Here is a 25,001-nt window from a genome sequence, read left to right on the forward strand (position 1 = left end):
TTGCTTATGTATGTGAATTTTAAAACTCTTCCTGATACATATGTGGTATGTGCTAAGGTCTTTAACCACTCTGCATGCTTAGCCTGAACTGACAAAGGAAATAAAATGCTTGAATTTCTGCTTCATGTCCCTATTCTTCTTCAATTACACTTGAAGTTCTGTTAACGTATTTTTGTCTTCAAAAGTCAAGCAGCTCTCCAAGTGTTCTTACAGCTTCATGTCTACAAAACGATACCAATAAAAAGGCACAGCCAGAGAAGTTGGGCCTCAGATCTGGAATGTTATCTGATGTTTAGATTTTAATAAGGAATGTCCTGATTAGCTGCAGTATTTTTAGTCCTTGTGCAGGGGAACACCTGTAGGACTCCTCATTGCAATCAGCTCTGAAACAGTCGTTTCCCTCATTCTTCTTTGGGAAACAGCCTCAGAAGGGGAGCTTTCTGTAACTGCTTTTGAAGCTCAGGTGCTGCCTATATCCTCCCTCATTACGTGCCTCCTCTGATCTCCTTTTCTCCCTGCTGTGCTAGCGTGCTTTGGCATTGCACTGCTCAGCACCCCGCAGTGCATCCAGGTTCCCCCTCGCCTCCTCCTGTGCCCCAGTCCTCAGGCAGCACTGGCCGGAGTGGAGGCCATGAAATGCACCAGGACGGGCAGATTGCTGGCAGTGGCAACCCCCTGTTGCAGCGTCCTCACTGCTCTGACCTCTTGCAAATGTATATATAGATATATATAATTATCTACACACTGTTTTTCAGTCTGTGTTACAGGATTGATTGTTTGCCTGTCAATGTTAATGTGCTGGTTATCTAAACTTTATTGAGGCAAACATTTTGAGCTGCGTGTCCTTGGTGCAAATGAAATTAAGTGGAGATTGACAAAACCTGTGACTGGTTGTAATAGTATAGAGTACTCCTGCTTCAGTTTCATTCAAACTAATGAATTAAGTTTGTGAACATATATACCTGATGTCTTTATTTTCAGTCACTGCAGTCTTGATTCTGTATGCAGTTTACAGCCTCAGGCCATTTTCTGGCTATTTAATGAACTTTGCTTAGGAATTCCTATATAATTATCAGCCCTTAGTTTCTCCGATTGCCAATTTTACAAATTACCTACGGATTTCACGTTCCGCAATTAAGTTTTCTTAGTCACAACATAAAACCAAACACATTTTTGTGGCGAACCGGCCCAGCTAGCGCACAATAAAGGTATGCTGGCTGCGGTTGAACTCTTAATTCGCTCATCCTCCCTCCTGTCAGCAATTGCCGGAACAAGTCACGTTCAACGAGTTGTGTAGCGGTCTGCCCGGGTGTGTTACCAGCACGCTGCTCCCTCATGTCGCCTGGGTTAAATGGTTTCACACCCAGGGAGAGAGGGAGGACGCTGCTGGGTCTTGATCTGTAGCGTCCTCAGTGCGCCCTACAGGTCTCCCGGAGCGGTGGAAGAGGGGTTTGCCCGGCTGCGGGCTGCCGGCGGGATCGGGACCCGACCCCCTCCCACGCGGAGGCGGGCACGCTGCCCACCTCAGGAGCGGGAGGGTGCCGAGCCAGCGCGGTCCTCGAGGGCCGGGCTACAAAGAAGCGTTTCTCGAGGAGGAAGGGGGCGACCTGGGGCAGCGGGAACCAGCGGGACTCAGTGCTGGCACCACGCTAGAGCGGCGCGGGCGAGCCCGCCACCCGGGCGCGGAGCGGCGTGGCCGCCGCCAGGCCCGGCCTCCGCCGCTCGGCGGTAACCGCCTGGGGCCGGACTGCAGCGGGAGGGCGGCTCGCTGCCTCCCCCGCCCCCCCCGGCGGAGCGAACCACTGCGGCTCGCCGAGGAGGTGAGGCACCTGTCACCCGCCGGCTGTGGCGGCGGGCGGCCCCGTGGCGGGCGGTGGCGGCTGCTCGGGGCGCGTCCCGCGGCGGGGGCGCGGCGGCCGCGCCGTGACGGAGGAGCAGGCGGCGGGCTGGAGCGCGGCTGCGGCGGGGCGCGGCGGCTCTTCTCCCCCGTGCTGCCGCCGCGGGTGTGCGCGCAGAGCCGTGTCGGTGCCCCAGCCGCCGCCGCTGTTGCCTGCAATGGCGTTGAGGCGCCGCGGCGGTTGCTGGCTCCTGTCAGGAGGGTGGCGGCAGCGGCCGCTCTCTGGAGAGGCGCCGAGCCGCCGCGGGCTGGAGTAGGAGCGGCGGCAGCGCTGAGGCGGGAGAGTCCGTCCGCGGCTCTCGGCTGGGTAAGGCGGCGTGCGCGCTGGGCGGGAGAGACGCCGGGCTCCGCGGGGGAGCAGCCCTGTCACCGGGCTTTTGTTTCCCGGGGATCGGCCGCGCGGGGGCGGCTGCCCGGGCTCTGCCCCGCCGCAAGGTGCTGCCGCGCTGGGCCCCGTGCCTCCAGCTCGCCGGCGCGGTCGCCCGGGGAGGAGCCGCCGCAGGGGCTCCGGCGGTGGCCTCTCGGGTTAAGTTTACTGCCTTCTGCGAGACCGGCAGGACCCGCGGGTCTCGCCGTGAGCCGCTGCCGTCTGGGCCTTTTCCATCGCCCGTGACGATCGGCACCCCCGGTCGAAGCTCGGAGGTGCGCGGAGACGGGCGCGGCTCTCCCGCCGCGGCGATAGGGTTCCCCGCCTCGGCATGAGCCCGAAATGAGGCGTCCCCGCCACGGCGGGAGCGGCAGGGAGCGGGCTGGCGGAGCGAGGGCTGGGGAGGGGGAATGGACGGGAAGGGAGAGTGGGACTTGGCTCTCGGTGGGCCCCGTACTGCCTTTCGCGGGGTTTTAGGGAAGGGGCGCATCCGAGGCCGGGGAGCTCCGCTGCTCCGGCACGGCCGCCCCTCCGAGCTCCTGGGCCAGGGAGTGGGAGCGGATTCCCAGGCTCTGGCTCCCTTTCTGCAGCTCATCCTGAGGCATCTTCAGGCTCTTCCAGGTGCTAAAGCCGTTGCCAGTGACAAGAGGCAACCAACTTTTCTCTTAACTGGATTTCACTTCCTTTCCCGTGTCAACTAAGGATGCTAACTTTGGGTGTTCTTTTTCGTATTCCCCCGAGCTGCTGTTTAATTTGCCTTTCTAAGTGTGTTGTATTGGATGGTGTTTCTATGAGAGAGCAAGGGATGTTTTGCAGTTCCTCAGGGAAGCAGAACCATCATGTTTGTGTGAATTACTTTATAGTTAGATGTAAGTAACTTAGAGGTTTGATTTGGGGAATAATTTTTAGGGGTTTTTTTAGGAAAGCTCAGTAACACACAAGTAGCATTACTTTTTTTGTCACGTTGCTTTTCCTTTGCATACAGGCTCGTGGCATGACACGATACTTTGTGAACAGTAAGATGTAATAATCCATTCTTTTACTATGGAATGATCTTGTAGATTTCAAATTATATGTCATTCCGTTTGAAAAATTTTGTGGAGTCACGTTTTCATGAGTCTGTGCAGTGTTAGGTTGTGGTGTTTGTTTTTTTTTCTTATGAACACCTGAAGAATGAATAGAAATTGTGGCTTAGATATAAAGAACTGCAAGTACCTTTGACGTGATTCAGAAAACCTTCCTTTCTGTTGCAGGTTAAATCAGCGGTTTTGAGAATCCTCAGTTGTGCTGCCTTGTCAGAATTGACTGCATGTGTTTAGATATTTGCCTCCAGATCTTCTTTTGAGTATGGTCCTGCTGAAGGGCAGTGCTCCTTGAGGAAAAACACTCCTCAAGCAGAATCTCAGCTGTGACAGACTACTGAGAGAGGTGCTGCAGAAACTATGTAAGCTGTTTTCACGCTTCTGGAGTAAACATGATGAAAACGGAGTCTTCAGGAGAGAGATCAACCCTGCGAAGTGCCTCTCCTCACAGGAATGCTTACAGAACTGAGTTCCAGGCGCTGAAAAGCACCTTTGACAAACCGAAATCAGATGGAGACCAAAAAACGAAAGAGGAAGGAGAGGCCTCGCAGAGCAGGGGAAGGAAATATGGCTCAAATGTCAATAGGATTAAGAACTTATTTATGCAGATGGGAATGGAACCCCCTGAAAGTGCTGGAGTTACCCCTAAAACCAGGGGGAAGGGTGGCCCTCCATCACCCCAAAGGCGAGTTAGGCCCAAGGAATTTGTAGAAAAAGCAGATGGTTCAATTGTGAAATTGGAATCATCTGTCTCGGAAAGGATCAGTAGATTTGATACTATCCATGATGGTCCTTCCTATTCCAAGTTTACTGAAACTCGGAAGATGTTTGAGCGAAACGCTCGTGAAATGGGACATTCCAATCGCTATTCCCCAAAGAAAGAGAAAGTCCTTTCCAATGAGCTTCCGGATGATTGGTGCAGCTCTAAATCTCACAGGGGCAGCACTGATTCACTGGACAGTCTTAGCCCAAGGACAGAGACTGTCTCTCCAACTGTGAGTCAGCTCAGTGCAGTTTTTGAAAACACTGACTCCCACAACGTAATTGTTGTAGAAAAATCAGAAAACAGTGAAGAGTACTCTGTAACTGGTCACTATCCGCTAAACCTCTCTTCTACTGTTCCAAGTATCTCCTCCCCGGGGGCAAACCTTGAGGGTTTCAGTCCTTTGAAAGATGCCAGCACATGGTCTCCTGAAGCCAAACAGAGTACAGGTGTGATGTCTGTGGAGAGCTCTCAGCAGAATAGCACACCTTCCACACTGAGGCAGAAGACATCCACAGGCACGTCAGCAGGTTCACAGGCCTCTGAAGAGGTAAAGAAGAGTACAGAGGCAAGTTCTGATTGTGTTGAGAGCTCTGCAGTGAGTCAACAGGATTTGGTCAGTGTGCTTGACAATGAAAGATCCGTGGACAGCTGTGCTAGGAGTAAGTCAAAAACAGAAGTTTTGTTGCAACAAAAGGAATGCTCAGAACCTGCAGAGGGTATCTTTGATAGACCTGAAGCACCAGAAATAAAGAGAAATGCAGCTGCAGGTGGTGATTTTGCCACAGATGCTGTCTCAGATGCTACTGAGTCCCATTATGATGAGGCAAGTGAAAAAGAAGTGCACGAAGATGTGAATAGCTTGCAGAGTTCCCATGTGTACATGCATTCTGACTACAGTGTGTATCGGGTACGATCAAGATATAACTCTGACTGGGGAGAAACAGGTACAGAACAGGATGATCAGGATGACAGTGATGAGAACAACTGTTATGAACCAGATATGGAATATTCTGAAATTAATGGATTGCCAGATGAAGATGAAATCCCACCTAACAGAAAAATACAGTTTAGCCGTGCTCCAATTAAGGTAAGGTTTCCCGTGTCCTTTTCTGCAGTTTGGTTCATTTTCCAATGCTACTTCATTTAGAGTAGATTTTAGCAGCTGATCTTGGCTCTGAAAAGATTGCAGAGGATCTTCTGGTACAAGCCTTTATTACAGTCAGCCAGCAAGTGTAATCTTAAATGAAGTGGGGAAGCTGAGCTCTTAAGATTGCAATTTCCCAGTCTAGTTGATGGCTGACAAACCCAGCAGAAATCAAGAATGACAGCTGGGTTTGTGAAGTTTGAGAATTTTAACATGCATATTTTCACTTATATGACTGAACTGTAATCACACGGTTATGTGTAGAAGTGGGTATTTGGTGGCCTTTGTACTGTTTTTATTTGTGTTTTAAATTACAGCTTCTTTAGATCAAATGGCTTTTCTTCAGCTCTCACCAACTGTTCTTTGAAGTCCCTGTAGTTAAATACTGTGTCATGAAGTACAACATAATTCTGTCTCACTAGCAGAGGACTGCTAATATTCTGCATCTGAATTTGTGCCATCTTTTCTAGTAGCATTATCACTTTTTAAAAGCTTTAAAACTTTATTATAGGTATGTCTGGTATATCCCACTGCTACAGAAAGGCAGAAGTCGATTTGAAAAATCTAATGAAGGCTGGCTTTCTTGCAGAGCTTTTTAAAAATTTTTTAAGTACCTGGAAATTACAGCTAAGAATGCTGTTTCAAGTGCTTTCAGTTGAGAAGGAAGTAACAAGTCAGGTTTTGTTTTACCAGCTTTTCACTGCTGAGCTGCAGGGTAAATATAGAGGTGTTTTACTTCCAAATTGTTTTTAGTGTGTGTGGTCTCCAGTGGACACTTCAAATACATAGCCATTTTTCCAGAAATGGCACCTGAAGTAGCCATATGTCAGAAAGTAATTGAAATCTAAAAATTTTAAAATATTTAATTGAAGTGGACTGTATTCTGATTGTGTGAGTTTAGCAATGGAAGTTACTAAATCAACAAACAGAAGTTTCGTTATCAGACTTGAAGTTATGTGATATACCAGTTTTGCATTTATGCTACCTGTGGTTTAGGTTAGGTTAAGATGTATAGTTGTATTAGAAAATTTTCATCTGAATTAAGCAGCCAGGTTTTCACACCTGTTTGTTGGGGAGCAAAGGGAGGGAAATGGCCCTGTGTTTTTCATGCTTTGAAAAGACTTTTTTTTTGGTTTTTTTTTTTTTTTACATTGAAACAAAACATTCCAAGCTAAGATAATGGATTTTTTAAATTTTGTTTTGTTGGTGTTTTATTCAGTCTTGTGTCATGGAACAAAAATTCTAACAGTGTTTGTGCTCCCTCTAGATTATTACCATAATTATACTAGCAAGTTTTTCTGTAACTTTTTTGTTTGTTTGTTTAGATGAAGTAGATAAATCTTTTATTATATGGGGTTATGGAAGCTGTCCCCCCTATAGCCTTCCCCCTCAGGCTGTACTAATAGACAAAATGATGTTTTCTCTTCTGAAAGGTCTACCAATTATCTGCAGAGCTTTGTTTTAACATTATGGTTTCAACAGATAGAATCCAGAAAGTGACTCCTGATTTTATTGTTAAGATGATTGTATTTTTCTGCTGTTTCTGTTTTGAAAGAGCCAACAGTGAAATCTTTATTTCAGAATATTGCTGTCATCTGTCTGAATCATTCTGTTGTGCCAAGTGCTATAAGAGTATTCTCTTAATATTTTTCTTTTCCTCTCTGGTTTGTCATGCTATGTTTATTTCAGATTGCATATCATCAAGTAATAATAACAGGCCATCAGGAAAAGTCATTTGAGTGAATAATAAATGAATACATTTGTCATGGTTTTAAGCATAAAGCACTCTTAACAAGCTCATCCAAAGTAAAAGAATAGTTGCATTAATTATTTTAGCATCTTTGTTGTAGGTAGGAAGAAAACAGAATAAAAGCTGCATGGTGAGCAAACAGTGATGGAGGGGTTGGGAGGTTTGGGAGATCCCCAGCTTTCTGTCCCGTGTGCTTCCAGTGTGTGGGATCTGTTTAAGTCACGAGGGGAAACAGAAGTGAGACCATGTGCAAGGCTTGCTCTAGGAGGAAGAAGCACAGCAAAAGTTGTGGAAAATTAAAAGCTGTTCTCTGGCCTTCCTCCGGTTTGTGTGTGCAGATTTCTGTAAGTTCCTCGGTGGTGTCAAGCAGCGTAATCCCGGGCAGGCTGCCAGCAGCATCAGGTCACTGCCCGGCCACACTGCCAGGGGCAGGGACTCGGGAAGGACAGCTGCAGAGTCCCCTGGTGGGTCCTTGGAGGCTGCTGAGGCTCTGGGCTCCTGGGCTGCCTCTGACAGTGGTGCCAATTCAGCACACTGGTATGATTGTCACCAACTGGCTTGGGATGGTGGTTTCTGCCCAGCAGGTCTGTAGCAGTGAGCGGTGCAGACAGCCAGGGAGCACCTGTGTTCTGTCCCCTCACCCAGTGTTAGCATGCACGTTTACCTATTAGGTCCATTTACCCATCCTTTACTTGAGGATGATGCTTGTGAACTGGGTAGACAATCTAAGAATTTAAGGATTTTCCTATTCTAGGCAATTTCGTGTGTCAGTGGACATAACTGTTTTTATTAATACTTTCCCTAATGTCACCTCATGCATAATGTAGCTGAGAAAAAAAATAAAAAGCAAAGCAGCAGTGTTTTTTTAACTGCTGAAAACTGACTTATCTTTAGTAAAATGAAGCAATTTGTATTGAACTGGTCTGCTAGATAGTGGTGCAGCAAGTCCAACCCAGACTCAAGATGCTCAGTGCTGAATTCACAGTGTCATACCTCCTTCCACTCTCCTTTTACAGGTGAGCTCTAAAATAATTAATAAAATTGCATTTGAATGTGTAACCTGTGAAATAAATGGGTAGTTAATACCATAAAGTTGTTACTTGAACATCTTAGCAGGTTTAAATAAACATCTTTGAGCTGTCTTTCCAAGGGATTTTCCAGGTGCCTGTGTAAGGAGTAAGTAAGAAGTGTGCTGAGACTGAAGAGCAAAGAGATTCAGTTGCCTCCAAGGGGAATCCTTTCTGTCCCTTAAGGGGAAATGCACTGGGCTGTGAGAAGTAATGAAAACAGAAGGAGGAATAAATAAAATCTTATTCATCAAACTGAGAAATGTTGAATTCTGCTCATCTCCCAGCAGAAAAAAGACTCAGCTATTGAGAAACTTGCTATAAGGGCTCAAGTCAATGGATGAAGAAAATTCTGCTGCTACAGACTGTAATTTCTCTGTTGCAGCTCCCAGGCTGCATGGGTGCTCTGCTCTATTTTGAATTATGGGATATATTTGCTTATCTCATTTCTGTTGAAAATTAGTCCCTTTAGCAGTAGGTGGCTGCCCAAGGGCCATTGCAGGCTTGGAATGTTTCTAGGTATTTGGAGCTAGGCATCACTGATGTGTGCAGTTGTGTGTGTCTGTGGGAGCTTAGGTTGGGTTTGCAGTGCTAGATAAAAATTATTCTGAAAGGGCTCAAGAGGCAGTGGTGGTACTGGGATTGGACAGGAGTGTGTATGTTGCTAAACAAGACATATGCATATGGATATACCAGGTGATGTGAGGGTTTATATGGTGATAAAAAGGCCTCCATCAGCAATAGCCCATTCTTGTGTTCAGACATTGTGTTCCTGCTCAGGGGTAGAACTGAGACTCCAAGGCAAGTGTCAGAGGTGAAAAACTAAGTAAAGGTGATGAGGAATACAAGGAATAAAATAAATACCCTGGGTTTGCCAGGGATACTTTTCTACACAACAAAAGCAGAAACTGTTATTTAGAGTGTGTCGGGTTTTTTTTTTAATTTTTTAGGGTTTTCTGAAGATTGGGGTTATATGGCTCTTCTAAGACACTGTGAACTAATTAGTCATTTGCTTGTAGTGAAAAATTAATCAGCTGGTGGCTTTGCACACTCTAGCAAATGGCAATGTATTGCTTGTCCTAATCATAGTCCTTTCTGAGCCGTGTTTTGTCCGTTCTGGGTAGAATTAGAAGAGTTAATGTTCCCCTCTCATCTCTCCCAACCCAGTGTCTGGTGTCTTGATAACTGATGGCTGCATCTTCAGTTTGTGCCCTACTTCTGGAACATATTAAACCATTTATAGTTGTTAGCAGCAATTGATATCTCCTGCTGAGCCTCCTTTTGCAACCTTCTGCTCCACTGACTTGGCCCCTGCCTGTCTATGGGGCTGGAGGGGGCTGTGCAGGACGTGGTCAGACCATATGGCAGACAGCAGGTACTGAGGGCTCCCAGCCCAAGCTGCTGCTGCTGCCACTGCTGCTGTTCTCAGGGTGCCACAAAGCTTCCTTAGGATGCAGTGTTGGTGGAGGGATCTCTCTGCAAACCTCTCTAAGTTTTGGAGTAGGTGGGAGAGACTGTAATAGGAATGGAAGTGATAGAGCACATGGCTCTGCTATGCTTCAGCTATTTCCATGTGAAGGGATTATCACTGCTACTGCCCGTGCCTCCTGTATTCTTCCTGCAGCATGACTGAATCTTTTACCCTACACTGTTTCTGTTTTCTAGATTGAGTTTTGTTCAAACGATCTTCAGGAATTGGAATTTTTGTTTCTTTCTCCCTCCCTCTCAAAAGTGTAAGCCTTAGACAAGGATTTACAAGAAGTGCTGTGACTGTAGTTTAGGCTAAAATACAAATGATACTTGTATTTAAGAGTTATTTTGAAATTTCTTATGAACTGTCTGGTGATTTTTTTTTTATTAAAAATCAGCTCTAGCAAGTCTTTTAGTTATTCCTAATTTCTCTCCCAAAGATGTACCTGGGAATGTAAATAGTGGTGAAGAAAGTACTTGAAGGAATCTGATGCTAGTTTGGAAATTTTCAGTCTCTAAAATATTTTTTTTTCTGATAAGCAAGCATCAAAACTGTGCTGGAAACATTTTCAAGTTTTAGTGTTGGAAAAGAAACTATTTCTTTGCTTGATTCAATGTCATTTGTATTTATATTTTGTTAAAATGTTGAGGAACTACTTTGGATCGTAGAAGTCGTAAGTGAAGTTTACCCATCCACAAGCCCTGTACAGTCCCTGGATCCAAACTTGCCACTGCTTATATTCATGTTTTAATTAAGTGAATATGATGTTGGATTTAGGGGACCTCCAGATCTCCCAACATCAGTGAGTCTGATTCTTTGAGTGAAGTAGTCCCTTCACTTAAAGTGACACTACTTAAGACACTACTTAAGTGTCCCCAGACACTTGTTGAATGCAGGTGTGGAATACACAGCTCCCAGAAAGATCTTGAGGCTGTGTTAGATTTAAAATGATTACAAAATCTAAGTAATTAATCCACTTTCAGATGGGTTTATTAAGAAATCTTGCAATTGAAGAGCAATATGTAGCTTACTTCCACAAGCCCTGAAATGATATTTTTCCTCCTTGAATTTGGTTCTCTAGCTTCTGGGTTCATGCTTTGTTGATGACCTTGGGAGTGTGTGGTAATTTAAGCTAAAGTATGAAACTAGGTATTAAGTAGGCTGAGGCTCTGTCTCCTGTAATATTGAATAAAGCACTGAACCTTTATGCTGGCATTTGAATTCTGTAAAATGGGCAGCAATTTGGTAATTAATTCCATTAATCTTGACTTGCAAAGTAGTTTGACATGCTGAGCTATTGCTTGGGCAGCTTGAAACCTGTTTCAGGTATTGTGAAGCATGGGAAATTCTGCAGGCTTAGGTAGTAATAAAATGTGTTGTACTGTAAGGGCTGTGATGCTAACTTATTATTTCTAGAAGTTCATGATGTAAAACCAAGTTCTTTGGTGTGGTGACACATAGAGAATTTCTGGGACCGAGTCTTTTATTTCAGTTAAATTTGTTAAGAAAGATCTTGTTATAAAAGATAGGAACTTTTATATATATTTATAAGGGAAAGGAACAAGAAAGAAATATTTAGGATTCAAAGACTGGATGCTCTGAGATAAAGAACAACAGTGAAGGGATAAAACATTCCAGAACAAGATGCCAATTTGATTATTAAAGGCAAGTGTGTTCAACTTGGTTATCTCACATGTGAAGTGTATTATAGTTGGAATTATATACTTTCATTTGAGTCTTTTATACAAAATAATTTCAGATGCTTTCTTGTATTAAGAGTACATGGAATTACTGGAATACAGTAAATGGAATAAACTTCTTTTCCTGCCACAGTATGATGTGGAGACTCTTGGATAGGTCATAATTTCACTACTAATTACAGGGACTAGATGCAATCTTCACATGCAGTTATTGAGCTAAAAAGAAATTATCTTGCTTTAAACTGTGTTTTATAAGCATTGAGGACATTCTAGAAGAGCTGTTTGTAGAATCTGAGTTTGGATTGAGTAATTTCCATCAGAGGTTTATGTGGTTTAGATTGAAAGGGGTTTCCAATTAAAGGTTTTGGATTTCAAAAATGCAGGCGGAGAAACTGAAGGGAAATAGTTTCAAATTAATTGAAAGAGCTGAGGGAACTGATGTTGGGGTTTCTGGAACCAATTTGATTCGGAATTAGAAAAGATGTGTTGGATTTGCATCCCAAGAAAAAAGCAGAATATACAGGCAGAATAATTGCAGGCCTAAACAGAAGAAAAGCCAGCTAAAGAGAGTATCAGAAGCTTGCCAAGAACTCACAAGGAGCGGCAAGTGTGGTTGTTCAAAAAAATGAAGGCTGTGGTAAAGGTCAGAAGTCTTAAGTATGAATAAGACGTTGCCAGAAGTCAAGCTGAGTTTGACCTTGTAAAGGACAATAATCTAAGTAGTACAAAGATATTTATCTGTTAAAAATGAAATAAGAAAGGAAGTTGGGAGTTATGCAGTGAGCATGAGGTCACAGTCAGCTATCATCCCCAGTTTATATTAATATTTCAACTTAATTTTTGGTGCAGTTGGTCATGTTGAACATGAAATTGCAATTAAGAGTGAAATAAATTTATATAGGCGGAAACTCTTAGAGTAAAAACAAGATGAAACCTAGAAGTTCTTAGTGCTCAAGTTTGTAGAGGGCTGGGTGAAGAAAGCTGTATTTAGGAAGTCTTGTAAGGAAACATTTCAAAAACAAACTGGACACTGTCAAAATAGAGAGGGTGTTTAGAGAAAATGTGGTAGCATTTTTAATTTTTTTTTTTTTTTTAGGAAGAGTAGAGAAGAGGTGGTTTTGGCAGCTTGAAAATTACTAATATTTTTTTCCCTATAGCAAAGCAATAGAAAAAACCCTAAAAAGAATCAAAGGCAGGGAGGCAGATGGAAAAGTGGAATACATGTAAATGGATTTATGAGAGGTAGCATATGTCAGACTAAATTAGTTTCTGCTTTTGATAAGCTTGAAGACCTTATTAAAAATTTCAGTACTTCTGTCTCAGAAAGTTGGAGCACACTAATGACACTTGCTTTTGAAGGGAAGTGGAAAAGCCTTATCACTACATAGGATTACAGTAAAATGCAGATGACTGTATTAGTAGTGGGGATGGATTTCTGATTTGAGAAGTCTCGTGGCAAGCTAGGGACTTATTTGTAGGGGATGATAGGTAAGGAGAAAGCCACTCTGTGGCTCACACACAGAATGACAGCAGTGCCCCATGGTGCAATGCAGCTGTGAGGAAGAGAAATGGCATTCTAGATGCATGAAGCAAAATATTTTGGTAGCTGTAGGGAATTGTGAGTGTCACAACTGGCTAAGGAGACTTCATCTATGTGTCTGGTGAATTCTACTTCAGGCAAGTGAAGTGCAACAACTTGCTGCTCTTATCTTTTTCTTGTTTGATTCTATCATAAAGCAGGGCATAAGAAAATTACCTTCCTCAGTGCTGCAAAAGATCATGAGTGCATCTCTGTTATTAATAAAGAAAAGGATCTGAAGACTAAGGGGCAGTGATCTGCTTTTAAGGTGAAACTGAGCATTTTGCAACTAAGACTGAAGAATTGCAATAGCAGGCTGTATTTCCTGGTGTTCCTAATAGACTAACACACTATTGTCTGACACTATTAATTCTGTTAAGGGTTGGAATTCCCTTCAGTGCTGTTGAACTTGCAGGCGATAAATAATCTATTAAATAAATACCTGACATTCCTGTAGTTAAACGTTAAAGTGGTAGCTTTTATTCTGTGGTGTCTTATTTATATAGGAAGTATTCTAGTGAGAGCAGACTAATTTTACTCACTGGAGTTGATTGAAGAGACCTGACGGGTCACTCGGATACTTCCCCATGATAAAGTCACTGGAAGGTATGAATGCAGAATGAGACCCATTTCCCTTGCGTTTTTACACATAAAACTCCACTTCTCAGTCTATGCACATATGTAACTTTTTATGTTCCTCTCTGCAGTTTCCATCTGCCTTAGTATTCAGTGCATAATCTCAAGGGCATACGAGGCTGGTTCGCATTGAAAGGATATCTTTTAATATTCTGGCAATGCTGCATGTAGACTTAGGGCCTTTTATTTGATAAAATACCTGTATTTCAAATTTATTGTTCACATTATTTGTTTAAAGTCTATAAGCTATAGAGGCTTTTAAAAGTCATGCTATCAGACTCCATGTCTAACTCATCTAGGCCATGGCCTTTATGATAAAAATACCCACAAGGTTTTATCCAGCTTGTAATCAATCACCTTTACATTTTTATAAGCTTGCAGTCATCTTTACAGTGGACTCTGACATATTTAGATTCTGTAGGTTCTGGTATGTTTAAATATTTACCCTGTTAGCTCTGCTTTCTTAGGAGCCCAAAGATACCTGTTCATTAATGTCTAGATTTTTATTGTGCATAGATTGCTTAAGAAGAATACAGATAATAATTTAATACTGTATATTTTCACAAGGGCAAACTGGAGGGAACTCATGACTCTAAAGAGTTAGAGGACTTCTGAAAAAGCTGATAATTTAAAAGTGTGGCCAAATGCACTAATACAGATGAGAATGTTTCATTACGGTGTTTGGGAGTGGGAGGCTACCAAAACAGTATGTCCAGCCTTTTTCTCTGAAGTAGTTGCTCAGTTTTAGCTGCTATATATTAATCTGGTAGGTTGGCTAACAACTGACCCCTTGGTGTTAGTTTTGCACATTTTTTTCATATTGATATTTGAGATGGGAGTAGGGAAATACCATTAAACAGAGGATTTTTTTCTTTCCTGCCCTAACCCTCTCCCTGCCTCCTCTTCTCTGTGTACGGCCACTAAAGCAATTTCAATCTTCACAGCTGTGGGTGAAGAATAACTGGTAAGACACTGTGGTCGACTACAAGTGCCTGACACATTAATTACCGGTAGATGCTGACCATTAAAAAGGGGAAGTCATGCTTGACCAACCTCAGAGCCTTCTTCAGTGAAATAATTGGCTTGGTACATGAGGGGAGAGCAATGGATCTTGTCTACATTCACTACAGTAGGAATTTTAACTTCCTCAGAGTAGCTGATGAAGTAGGGGTTGGGTGTGCATTGTCAAATACTGTTGATAAGGTTAGGTCAATCTGCTTATGCTATAATACAAAGTATGTCCAAGAGGTGGATTGAAACATGGCTGAACAGAGGACAGGCAGGAACCTCACGAAGTTCAACAGCGAAAAGTGCAGAGTCCTTCACCTTGAGAAGAAAAGCCTCATGCACCAATAGGTGCTGGGGACCAGCCAGTTGAAAAGCAGCTTTGCACAAGAGGATCTGGAGTCCTGGAGAGCACCGAGTTGAACAGGTAGGGGGAATTTTGCCAGGGTGGTTGGGGGAGTTGTTCATTTCCTGCTGCTCAGCACTGGTGAGGCCACAGCTGGGAGTTCTGAGTCCTGTTCTGGGCTCCCCATTTCAAGAGACTTGAAAGAGTCCAGTGAAGGCTGGTGAAGATGATGAAAGGTCTGAAGCATCTCTCCTATGAGCAGAGGCTGAGGGAACTGTTTAGCTTAGAGAAGATGAAGCTCAAGGGTGATTTTATTAATGCATATGATAATCTGAAGGGAGGATGGAAAGAGGGTGCCAGGTTTTTTCTAAGGGTGTCCAGCGATAGGACCAGAGACAGTGGACACCAGCTGGAACACAGGAGGTTCCCTCTGAGCATCAGGAAATACTTTTTCCTTGTGAGGCTGACTGAGTACTGGCACAGGTTGCTCAAAGAGGTTTTAGAGATTCCATACTGGGAGATATTCAAAAGCTGTCCAGACGTGGTCCTGGGCAATCAGTTCTAGGACTCCTTGCTTGAGTAGAAGGGTTGTACCAGATGATGTCTGTAGGCTTCTTCCAACTTCAACCATCCTGTTGTTTTCTTCTCATTTGAATGGGAAAAAAGAGTATTTTTCTGATCATGACCTTCGGCAAAGAAAGCAGCTAAATTACATCCAAGGTAAATTTATGATTTGTAAAATATACAAAGTCACCTCTTATTTATCAAATTATAAGAGTGCATGGTTTTGCACTCAGAAGGTGGTGCAGCAACTCCAGTAGGTTCTTCCTGTTTGTAATCGTTAACTTTGTGTAAATATATATAAATACACTAACAAGCTTGGATTTTTACATATCCTTATAGATGGTTAAGTTTAGTTTAAGGATTAATAGTAGCCTTTTAATGTTTCCTGATAATGAGAACATAGACCCACAACTGTCAATTGAAGTAGCTATCTAAAAAAAAGGATTAAAAGGGTGTTTTTTGGACATACTTTGTATTATAACATAAGCAGATTGACCTAACCCTATAAGCAATATTTGACAATGAAAAAGAAAAAAAAAAAAGGTTTAAACCAATGTTACTAGTTAAATATTTATATTTAAGAGGAGAAATCAAGAATAAAACTGTGGAGGACCAGTATTCATTTGCAGGAGAGGCAAAGCCCACTAACATTTTGTATGTAGCAGCAGCAGTCTGTATGGCTGCTGTTCTGCCACAGCTGGGAAAGCCCTGGTGTGAATGGGAATGTGAGCTGAGCCCTTGGTTGAGGCTGAATACTCAAAGGCTGCAGTCACACTGCTAACTAATGTCATGCTATGCAGTCCACCTTCAATTCAAATTAACTCGCTTTGTAAAATGTACCAAGCTGCTAGCATTGTCTGTTTTATCTATTAAATCCGTATGATAAATAGACATTTTGCTGATTTTGTAAAGTTCAAGAACTCCCAGAAGAGAGGCAAATGTGTATAGCTGAAGCTGACCAACAGTGATTTATAAAGCGTGAGAGAGATTAGTGGGAAGTTCTTTGAGTAGCACTTTGAATAAAGGAATAAAAACTGAAAGATAGTGAGTGATATAAAATAAATTTTTCTTTTCCCTTTTGGCTTAAAAGTGGGTCAGTTAAAGCAAGCTGTTTATTTTTCTAGTCCGGAAGGTCGCATTTCTGTGAGACCTGGAGAACCTCTGTGATCTATCCATGCCATTAAGAATTGCACATTTCTGAACCTCAGAAAGCTGAGTTTAGCCTCCAGCAGCACAGCAGTGGGCACCATGGGGGCTTGGCTGGGGTGCTGGTGGAGCAGAGGGGGTCTCCTACCCCAGTGCTGGAGCACCCAGCACCCAGCACCCTGCCCTGGCTGGGGCTTGTCCCAGCTTTCATAAGCAGCTCCAGCTGGTACACGGTACCATGACACTTGCATTTGGAACTCAAAGAAGCTGTAGGGCAGCTTTCTGGCCTCTATTTAAGAGCTAAAAACTTAACACTGCATCCATACTCCCACACTACAGCATTATCTGAAACAGGCAATTTGACCCGTTCTTTACCATTTTGCCTGAACAGACTGTGTGATGTTATCTGATCTGAACGTTGTTGCCTGCCTCGTGTTGTTTTTTGTTTTGTTTTTTTTAATGTAGTTTCTGATTGCCTTGTTGTCTTTTCTTCCATCTATTGATTCTTGACACTTGTCAGACTGCAGTTATTTTGTTGAAGGTATCTGACATAATTTTTTTTACTCTCATTTTTCTTGTTTTCTAGGGCTACATTCTTGATACTTTGCATTACATTAAAAATAGAGCAGAAAAAAAAGAAACTTCTTTTTTAGTGGTAATCTTATGAAATTTTGTCATTGTTTTACACAGATCATATTAATAACTTGAAAGACTGAAGAGTGAGGTGCCTTTTTTCATCTGAGTTTCTTTTCCTATGGAATTACCTGCTGATTGTTGTGTTTTAGTATTTGTAATAAGGGTATAATGTGTGAAAGGTATAGTTTCATATCCACAGAGGCTTTGCAAATGCTGTTGGTTCTCTGGTTGTTCTAGTTCCCTCCACAGATCTTTCTCTGATCTCACTCTTTACTTTTGATAGCTTGCTTCTTTATTGTGTGAGACAAAAAAATCTATATGTGCCATATGTTCCATCACAGTTTCCCATAAAACTGTGGCTGACACCTGACAGGAGAGGAAACATCTTTGGGTTATGTTGTGTGGAGTATCTGCTTCCCCTGGCCAACTTACAGGTGGATCTGCTGCCATCCCTTTTTAGAAGATATTCTTGTACATCTAGAAAATGAAAAACTAAAAGAACAAATTAATTTGTGTATGCAGATACTTGACAAATAAAATATTGTAGTGGTAATTTATCAAAAGACTTTGAAAGAGAATTTTTTGTCTCAAAAACTTTAACTTGTATGATGACCATAATGCTCCCAGGTGAGTGGGGCTTACTTTGGCTGCAGGCATTTTTGCAGTGCAAGGTAAACCTGCTAGGAGGGTGTAGCAAAAATTTCTGTTAAGTTTAAGCATGGCGTGACTTCTCTGTGGTACAAGGTTTTTTTTGTTCTCTCTTTAACAAGAGTGGTACTATAATAATGAAATACTAGATCGAATGCTTTGTCTTTTATTAGCACTGGAATTCTAAGATGCAATATCACTTGGTGACTTGCTGAATAATAGTTGTCTTTTAATGACTGGCTTGGATTACTTTGAAAATGAAGGTCAAAATTTTATCTTTTGTGTCACTATCTGAAAATAACACCAGCAGAAGAAGAAAAGGAGTACTGTCCCTTACCCCCCTTTCAGACATCAGATTTGATTAAGTTCCTAAAGAGAAAAAAATGCAGTTGTAGAATAAATTACATTTACAATATCTTACTTTGGATAAACACCTTCTGCTAAAATCCCTATCTGTATAATTGGTCCAGATCCCAGTGTTACCATTAGAAATAAGATATTTTGGGGACTCCCTGGCATTGTGCAGCTCTTTTGTCAATGCTACCTTTGTGAACTTAATCAGTAAACCAGCTTAGTAGTACTGATAGCAGAATTTGAGGAGTTAAACCACCTGCTCTGATTCAGTTCACCGAGCTTGCATGCAGGAATTCCTGTCAGCATATTATGGGGTGTCAAACCAAATTATACTCTTATAATGCTATATTTTACAAACTGTACTGTACAAGCTTGGCAGATGACAGTTCTGGAAACCATCATTATACCACCACTGAGTCACGGTGTCATCTTCTGCAACACTTGGTTAGCACATGGGCAATATAAAATCAGGGGTCAGCATGTACTGATAACAGGGCATCTGGACAGATACAGTGATCCCAATGAGCTGAAGAAGCACACAGATACTTATTTTTCTGCTCTTTTGCTGCACTTGGCAGTGCCTAACAGTGGGCATCAGAAGAGCTGCAAAATGGACAGGGAGCTCTTGCTTTTCTCACAGGTCTGAGCAAGCATTCTCAAAAGAAGCATGTGTGAATGGGAAAGTTTGGAATGCAGAAAACTTGATAGAATGTTTTGAGCTTTTTTTTTTTTTGTGTGTGTGTGTGTGTTATCACAGCATTGTGGATATGTCCGCATTGGTGACTTGCCAATATTTTACCTATCTTAGTCTCACTTTACTGATAGGCACTACAAACACACTTCTTAATTTCACATCATGGTTAAGGGAAAAAAGTGTAGCTTTGTCTACATCCTGATTCAGTAGCTAATCAGCTAGAAGAGAGTGAACCAAATAAAGGAAGCAACAGCAAACTATCTGTGATGGAAAAAAAAATCTGAGAAATGCAGAGAATACTGGGCTTGACTCTTTCTTCTGACTCTTTCCCTAAAGCAACCACCCTTGGGATTGCAGTCTCTTCTTCAAGGATGCTAGAACCATGTGCTGAATGTGTAGTCTGCTGAGTAATGATACTGAATACTCATGGGATGGTCCCTTCATCCCAATACCAGAATTGTGTCAGAAAATGTCTAATTCAGGTGGATCTCATAAAGAAACCATGAATGCTGATGCTTCTCTGGAAAGTTTCAATATCTGGTAGTTTTCAAAGAAATGCAAAGCTATTTTAATACGAAAACAAATGGCTTACAGTTAACTTTAAGTACTTTTAATGTATAACTAAAAAATTCTTGTATTTGTGGGTGTTCGCCTATAACAAATGGCATCAGCTTCATCAAAGAGAGTGTTGTGCCCTCAACTGAAAGAGTTCTGGAGTTGGATTCCTAGTCAGAAGGTCTCCATTATGTGATCATGTCACAAGTCTGTAAGCTGATCAAGGAGGTGCTCAGAAAACCTTTGCTACCACTTAGTAGGGTTTCTTACTTACTGATCTTGAAATACAAATTTTATAAATTCAAATTTTATATTTTCATAATTTCAAATTTTGTAGAAAAACTTTGGCTTGTCCATGCAGTTAATGAAAGAGCTTGGAGAAGGACTGTCTTTGGAACATGTGCCTAGGAAGGGGATTCTGACCTCCCTCCATAATTTTCTAGGAGAGCATCTATCTAAACAATATGCTGTAGCTTTGTGTGCTTTTACACTCTTTCTGTTGAACATAGCACAGAATAAAAAGCACCATCTATACAGGAAGTATTTGCAGGCCCTGGCATTAAAAAGAACGGAAGGGCAAAACCAGCTGTGTAGCTTAATATTTAGACTGTTTCCCTTCAGCACTGAGGGCAGATTTGGTATTTCAGACATTCCAAAGGACTTGTTAAAATGGAATAGGTAAGGAGCTATTAGATCTAAAAAGAGATTCTTTGACTTAAAGGGAATGGAATTTTAACTCCTACATGGAAAATGAGGGCTATAGCTACTTGGCCTTTTATGTGAAGTGCACCACTGTCATCTCTTCCTCTCCTGGGCAGGCGTTCACAGAGTTAGATCTTTCCTGCTTTTTTGATCAAATGTGGCAGCCTCCTGCCTTCAGGAGGCAGTTGTAGGTTTTGCGCCCTGAGTAAAGGGAGGCATCTGTTTGCAGCTCTTGCTAGGACTGAAAGCTGAAAGAAGTCAGAGAGACTGCAGTACTCAATAAATGGATTCTTGACTCCAGGCAGGGTCTTGATCGATGTTTGTGCTTATTTTGTGGAGCATCACCCCTCAGACAACTTAATTTCCCTTTGGATTTTGGGGGGGCTTGAAGTGTTCAACTCTAGGTTTTTAATAGTCAGTACATAAATGTTGTGTTTTCCTTTGATGAGCTGATAAGACCATAGATGCTTAACTGGACTGTAGTCCCCAGTTAATAAATAGTATTTGTTTCTCAAATCAGACTCCTCTTCTGGATGCCTTTCCGTTCTTTTTTCTTCAGTCACAGTATCAGTTGAAACCTGTTTTTTATTTTTTTCCCCTCCTATTATGCTATTTGAAAATACTGCTGGGAGGTGACAAAGATACTACACTTCACTGCTCTAAAGGAATTTGAAGGTGGAGCAAAATCCCAAGAGAGAAAGAAAGATAAACAAACCATCAATGAATAAAGCAGCTAGAATAATTTAAAAACCAGGATAACCAAGATAGGCTTTCTTACTCATGTTTTGAAGCTGCCCTGGTTTTGAATGCCTTATTGAGGTATTCACACTGTGGCTAGAATGTCTCTTTGTCTGCATAATGAATATAAATAAGCCTAACAGATAAAATAGTAGGGAGAGAAACAGAGGAGAGTGAAATCATGCTCAGTTAACTCAACTGCGATGACTGAAAGAGAGAGGAGTAAAGCTGAGACCTTAAAATTTTAATGGAAATTAAAAATTAAAAATTTAGATAATTTCTTCTTCAGAATCTTCTGATGAATCTGATGATGTGTCATGATACTACAGTTTAGAAGGAAAAAGTTTGCTGTTTATGATGTATGCTCACTGATGTACACGTAAATGAGGTGGAATCTGAGCAAAGAGCCAGGAGTTGCAGCTGTGTTGCCTCCTACCTGCACTGCTGCTCTGCCCTTCCCCAGTTTGATCTGAGAGAACTTCTGCATGGTCTCCCAACATGTCTGAAACACACCTCCTGCATTGTCATAGCTCTTTACTAACAGTAAAATCAGGTTTCAGAAATTAAAAATGGGTGGGCAGTGCTCTGGATAGAATTGTAACTCACACATAACTCTGGCCGGGGAGAGTGGGTTTGTTGTCAGTGGAATATTCAGCAGAACTGAAACTGAAATTAATATAGAGGAAGTAAAGTAAAACTGCTTCAGCCTGTGCTTTGAATCCTAATGTTTTTATGATAGTGCTTATTTTCTTCTCTGCTGCAGTCCATTGTGACTTGATATTTCTTTGGAAATGTTATCTCTCCTGGATATATTTATATTCTTGTCCAATAGAAGTTGGAAACAAATAACAATTCCCAGACTCTGTACTTCTTTCCTATGTATAATGATACCAAGCTGTGCTCAGGAAAAAAAAAAAAGATTTTCAGGTGAAAACATTATCATGGGGACTATGTGTATATATTGCTGCAGACAGCAGTATAAATCAGGTATACCTGAATTAAAATTAAACAATATGGATTGGTACCAAAAGTGGGCTAGTTGTAGCTGGTTGGTACTCAATAAAAGACTAATTTTCTTTGCAACGGAGGAATTTATTTATGATCATTTAAGGATGTAGTTTAGAAAGCTTCCAGTTGAAGACAAATTTGATTTCATGATTGAATTGAGTACCTAGGATCCTGCATGCAGCTAAATAAATGTGTGTTCTTCTGCATAAACCAGAGGATGCAGGCATGAACTCATGGTAAACTTTCTTTCCAAAGGCAACATTTGTAGAATCAAAGACTTTTTCTTCTGCAGGTGTAGAGGGTGGCTGGTTCATTTTTCTATTACTCTGTAGAGGCAAGCTGTAGGTTGTTCTGTCTTTTACAGACAGGCAGTGCCTTCTGTGGTGTTTTAAAGCATGTTTATACAGCAAGTACAGTGACACTTCCAGTGCTAACCTATGACTGAAGGTGCTGGGAGGCTTGGTGCAGAGATGTTAACAAATTATTCCATCCCATTGAGAAGCTCTGTGGACTTCCAGTCTTGTAAGTATCTTACAGGATGCTAAGGCTGAAGGATTGTGTGCTGTTGTGTGCCACAGACTTCTATTTAATTTTTTTGTTTTGGTAAATTTTGGGCAGATATAGAAGGACATTAGAATCCTGCTGCTAGTGAGATGCAAATTAACACCTCCCACCGTTGCAATGAATTTCCTTAGCCAAGCTAAAAGTTTGGGGGTTGGTGCCTTTTTCTTCCGTTCTCTGGATATCCTAAGAAAAAATATTCCTACTGAGTTCTTTAAGCAATTTTCAGAGTCATTATATAACATGGAGGGTTTTGTGGTTTAATCTGCACTAGATACTGCCATTATGTGGGGCTATGTTGCTGCAGTATGAAACTTTTTTCTGGTACTGCAAATTAAGAAATCAGTACACAATAAGGATATGATTTAGGACTATTTGCACTGAGTGAAAAGCTATGCAAAGGAACTTCAGCTTATAGTTCTACAAAAGCCCCATGAATTTTTGCAGTAGGTGATGGTATTTCTAGCCTGAGAAGCAGCTTACAGGATTGACCTCTGAGAAGTATTTCAGATATTATGAGCCAGTCTTTTCTCTCTCTTTTCAAAAGCTTTCAAAAATGCTCTTTGGAGCACTGAAAAAGAAAAATATTGTATTTTCCCACAGTATAGAAGAATAGAAGTTAATCAAATGCATATAATATGCTACGATGATGTATTTAAAATAAATCAAATGAATGACCTAATTTAGGCCCTGACACAAGATAGATTTTGTCCCTCCCTCACATGCCCTCTGTCTTGTGGCCTTGAGATCTCACTGCATGTCAGGAGTTTCTGCACCATCTGGGAAACAGCAGATTCTTGTCAGGACCTTACTACATTTTCCAGAAAGCCCTTCTCCCACCTCCACAGAAGAAAATGGTCCCCTTGTCTATGCACTACCAGTGGGCCCGAACTGGGAGGAACTTTTGCTGTTTTGCATACAAAAGCACCTTTTCTTTTGCCCAGCTGTGTGTGTTTATACATGTTTGCAGTTAAAAATCTTGCCTGCCAATGTATATTGTTCATGTTATGCCCTAAATTCAGATTGCAGTGTAGATTGATCTTGCAGACTGATACATGTTGTGCAGTCTATGCAAGAGGGAAAAGCAATACCTAGAAGGCACCATCTAAGGCTATTTTTATTTTCTCTGTTTAGTTATAATTTGCTCCAAATGATGGGTTTCTGTGTGGCTGAAACACTTGTGCCTTACAGTTTGCAGTCAAATTAAGCATTTGCTAAATCAGGGCATCCAAATAAAAAGTTGGAAATTTCAAGTACTGTATTTAGTAATATTTAAGTCTGCACACATGAATTAAACAGTTAGATAGGAAAAATATTTTGCTGTGTTGCTATCTAACTGTATTTCTAGTGATTACATTGCCTAACACACTGGAAAAAAGAATGCCTGTTAGTTTTCAGAAGTTCAGTGTTGTAGAGCTCACCTGATTTCAGCAGCATATTTTGTGGAACTTTATGGAGGGTGTGTGAAGGGCAAAACCTCATGCTTCAGCTATCTCCATTTTATTAAACACTTATCAGATTTCCCGTTCCTGCTGGGGTCCATGTCCCTGATTTACTGTAACACGTGGCGATGCAGCAGAAACTTGGGGGACAGCTTGGGTTGCATGAGCACTGATGGATTTATCTCCTCTTGGTACTTGTAGTGTCCAGTGAGAAGTGCCCCTCTCCTCTGGCCCCACCTTGGGTTTTCTGGCACAACTCCTGACCTTGCAGTTTAAGCAGTAGAAACAGTTCTAAATAATCCTTTTCTACTTTGTGAATAAATAAAGTAAGTAAATCTTAGGCTTATCTGAATAGCTACAGTTCAGCAACTTCTGTTTCTGTGTGGTACCTTCTACATTTTTTGAGATACTTATTGCCCTGATGACTTCTCTATGGTTAGCCTGGTTACCTTGGAAACTAGTTTAACTGAACATCTAATCTTTGAACTGATGAAATAATATGTACTGCTTGCAAATCAATTTGAACAAACCTTTCTTCTGTCTTAATTGAAGAATATTAATCTCTTTGTTCCAAAACTATCAGAATGTTTCAGAGAGATTTTTTGGTTCAATTAGAAGCTTATGCTCATTTTTTCATTGTAGTCCTTGAAAATCCAACAAAGAGGATTAAACTTATGGTATATTTTGAAAAAAATATGAATATCTCTTATGACCCACTGCTCGCAAATATAAAAATTAAAAAATGCAGACACGCACAAAGCTGTTTGCTAATGGTTGAGGCTACAGTTGTTGAATCAGTGTAACAACAGAATTAACTGCAGAATGGCAGCTCAGAAATGGCTCCTGTGGTTGTGGTATAGCTCTTGCACAATGTCAGAAAGAGAAGTTGAACAGGTAAAGCTCCTGCCCTGGCACTGGTGAGGAGAATGGGCTCTGCCACTGCTTTGTTATGCATGTCAGCCCAGGCTTCCACGGAATGGACTGTCCTGAAAACAGTATTTTTCTTCTTTACAATGAGGTGAAAAAAAACCCCACAATCCTAAACATAAAGGTACTGCTTTTTTTTCCCTTTAGCTTTTCCTTTAGTGCTGGGTAATTGCTGGTCTTGTGTTCATTTCTGCACTTACAATTTTGTTTTTTAAC

General features: G+C 41.6%; 1 protein-coding gene across 6 annotated transcripts in view; it reads left to right on the forward strand.

The window, feature by feature from the left end:
• The first annotated feature begins 1,669 nt into the window (after positions 1-1,669).
• PPP1R9A (protein phosphatase 1 regulatory subunit 9A) overlaps positions 1,670-25,001 on the forward strand; it is a 135,770-nt gene continuing 112,438 nt past the window's right edge. For 5 of the 6 annotated variants that reach the window (XM_071735255.1, XM_071735257.1, XM_071735259.1 and 2 more), the window contains exons 1-2: positions 2,074-2,204; positions 3,518-5,199. In XM_071735255.1, coding sequence (XP_071591356.1) covers positions 3,739-5,199 — 1,461 coding nt within the window. In that variant the 5' untranslated portion in view covers positions 2,074-2,204; positions 3,518-3,738. Of the gene's footprint in view, positions 1,821-2,073; positions 2,205-3,517; positions 5,200-25,001 lie in introns of those variants that run through there. The other variant, XM_071735256.1, reaches the window with a different exon arrangement.

Source organism: Heliangelus exortis, chromosome 2, assembly GCF_036169615.1.
Source record: "Heliangelus exortis chromosome 2, bHelExo1.hap1, whole genome shotgun sequence".
In the NCBI taxonomy this organism is placed as follows: Eukaryota; Metazoa; Chordata; class Aves; order Apodiformes; family Trochilidae; genus Heliangelus; species Heliangelus exortis.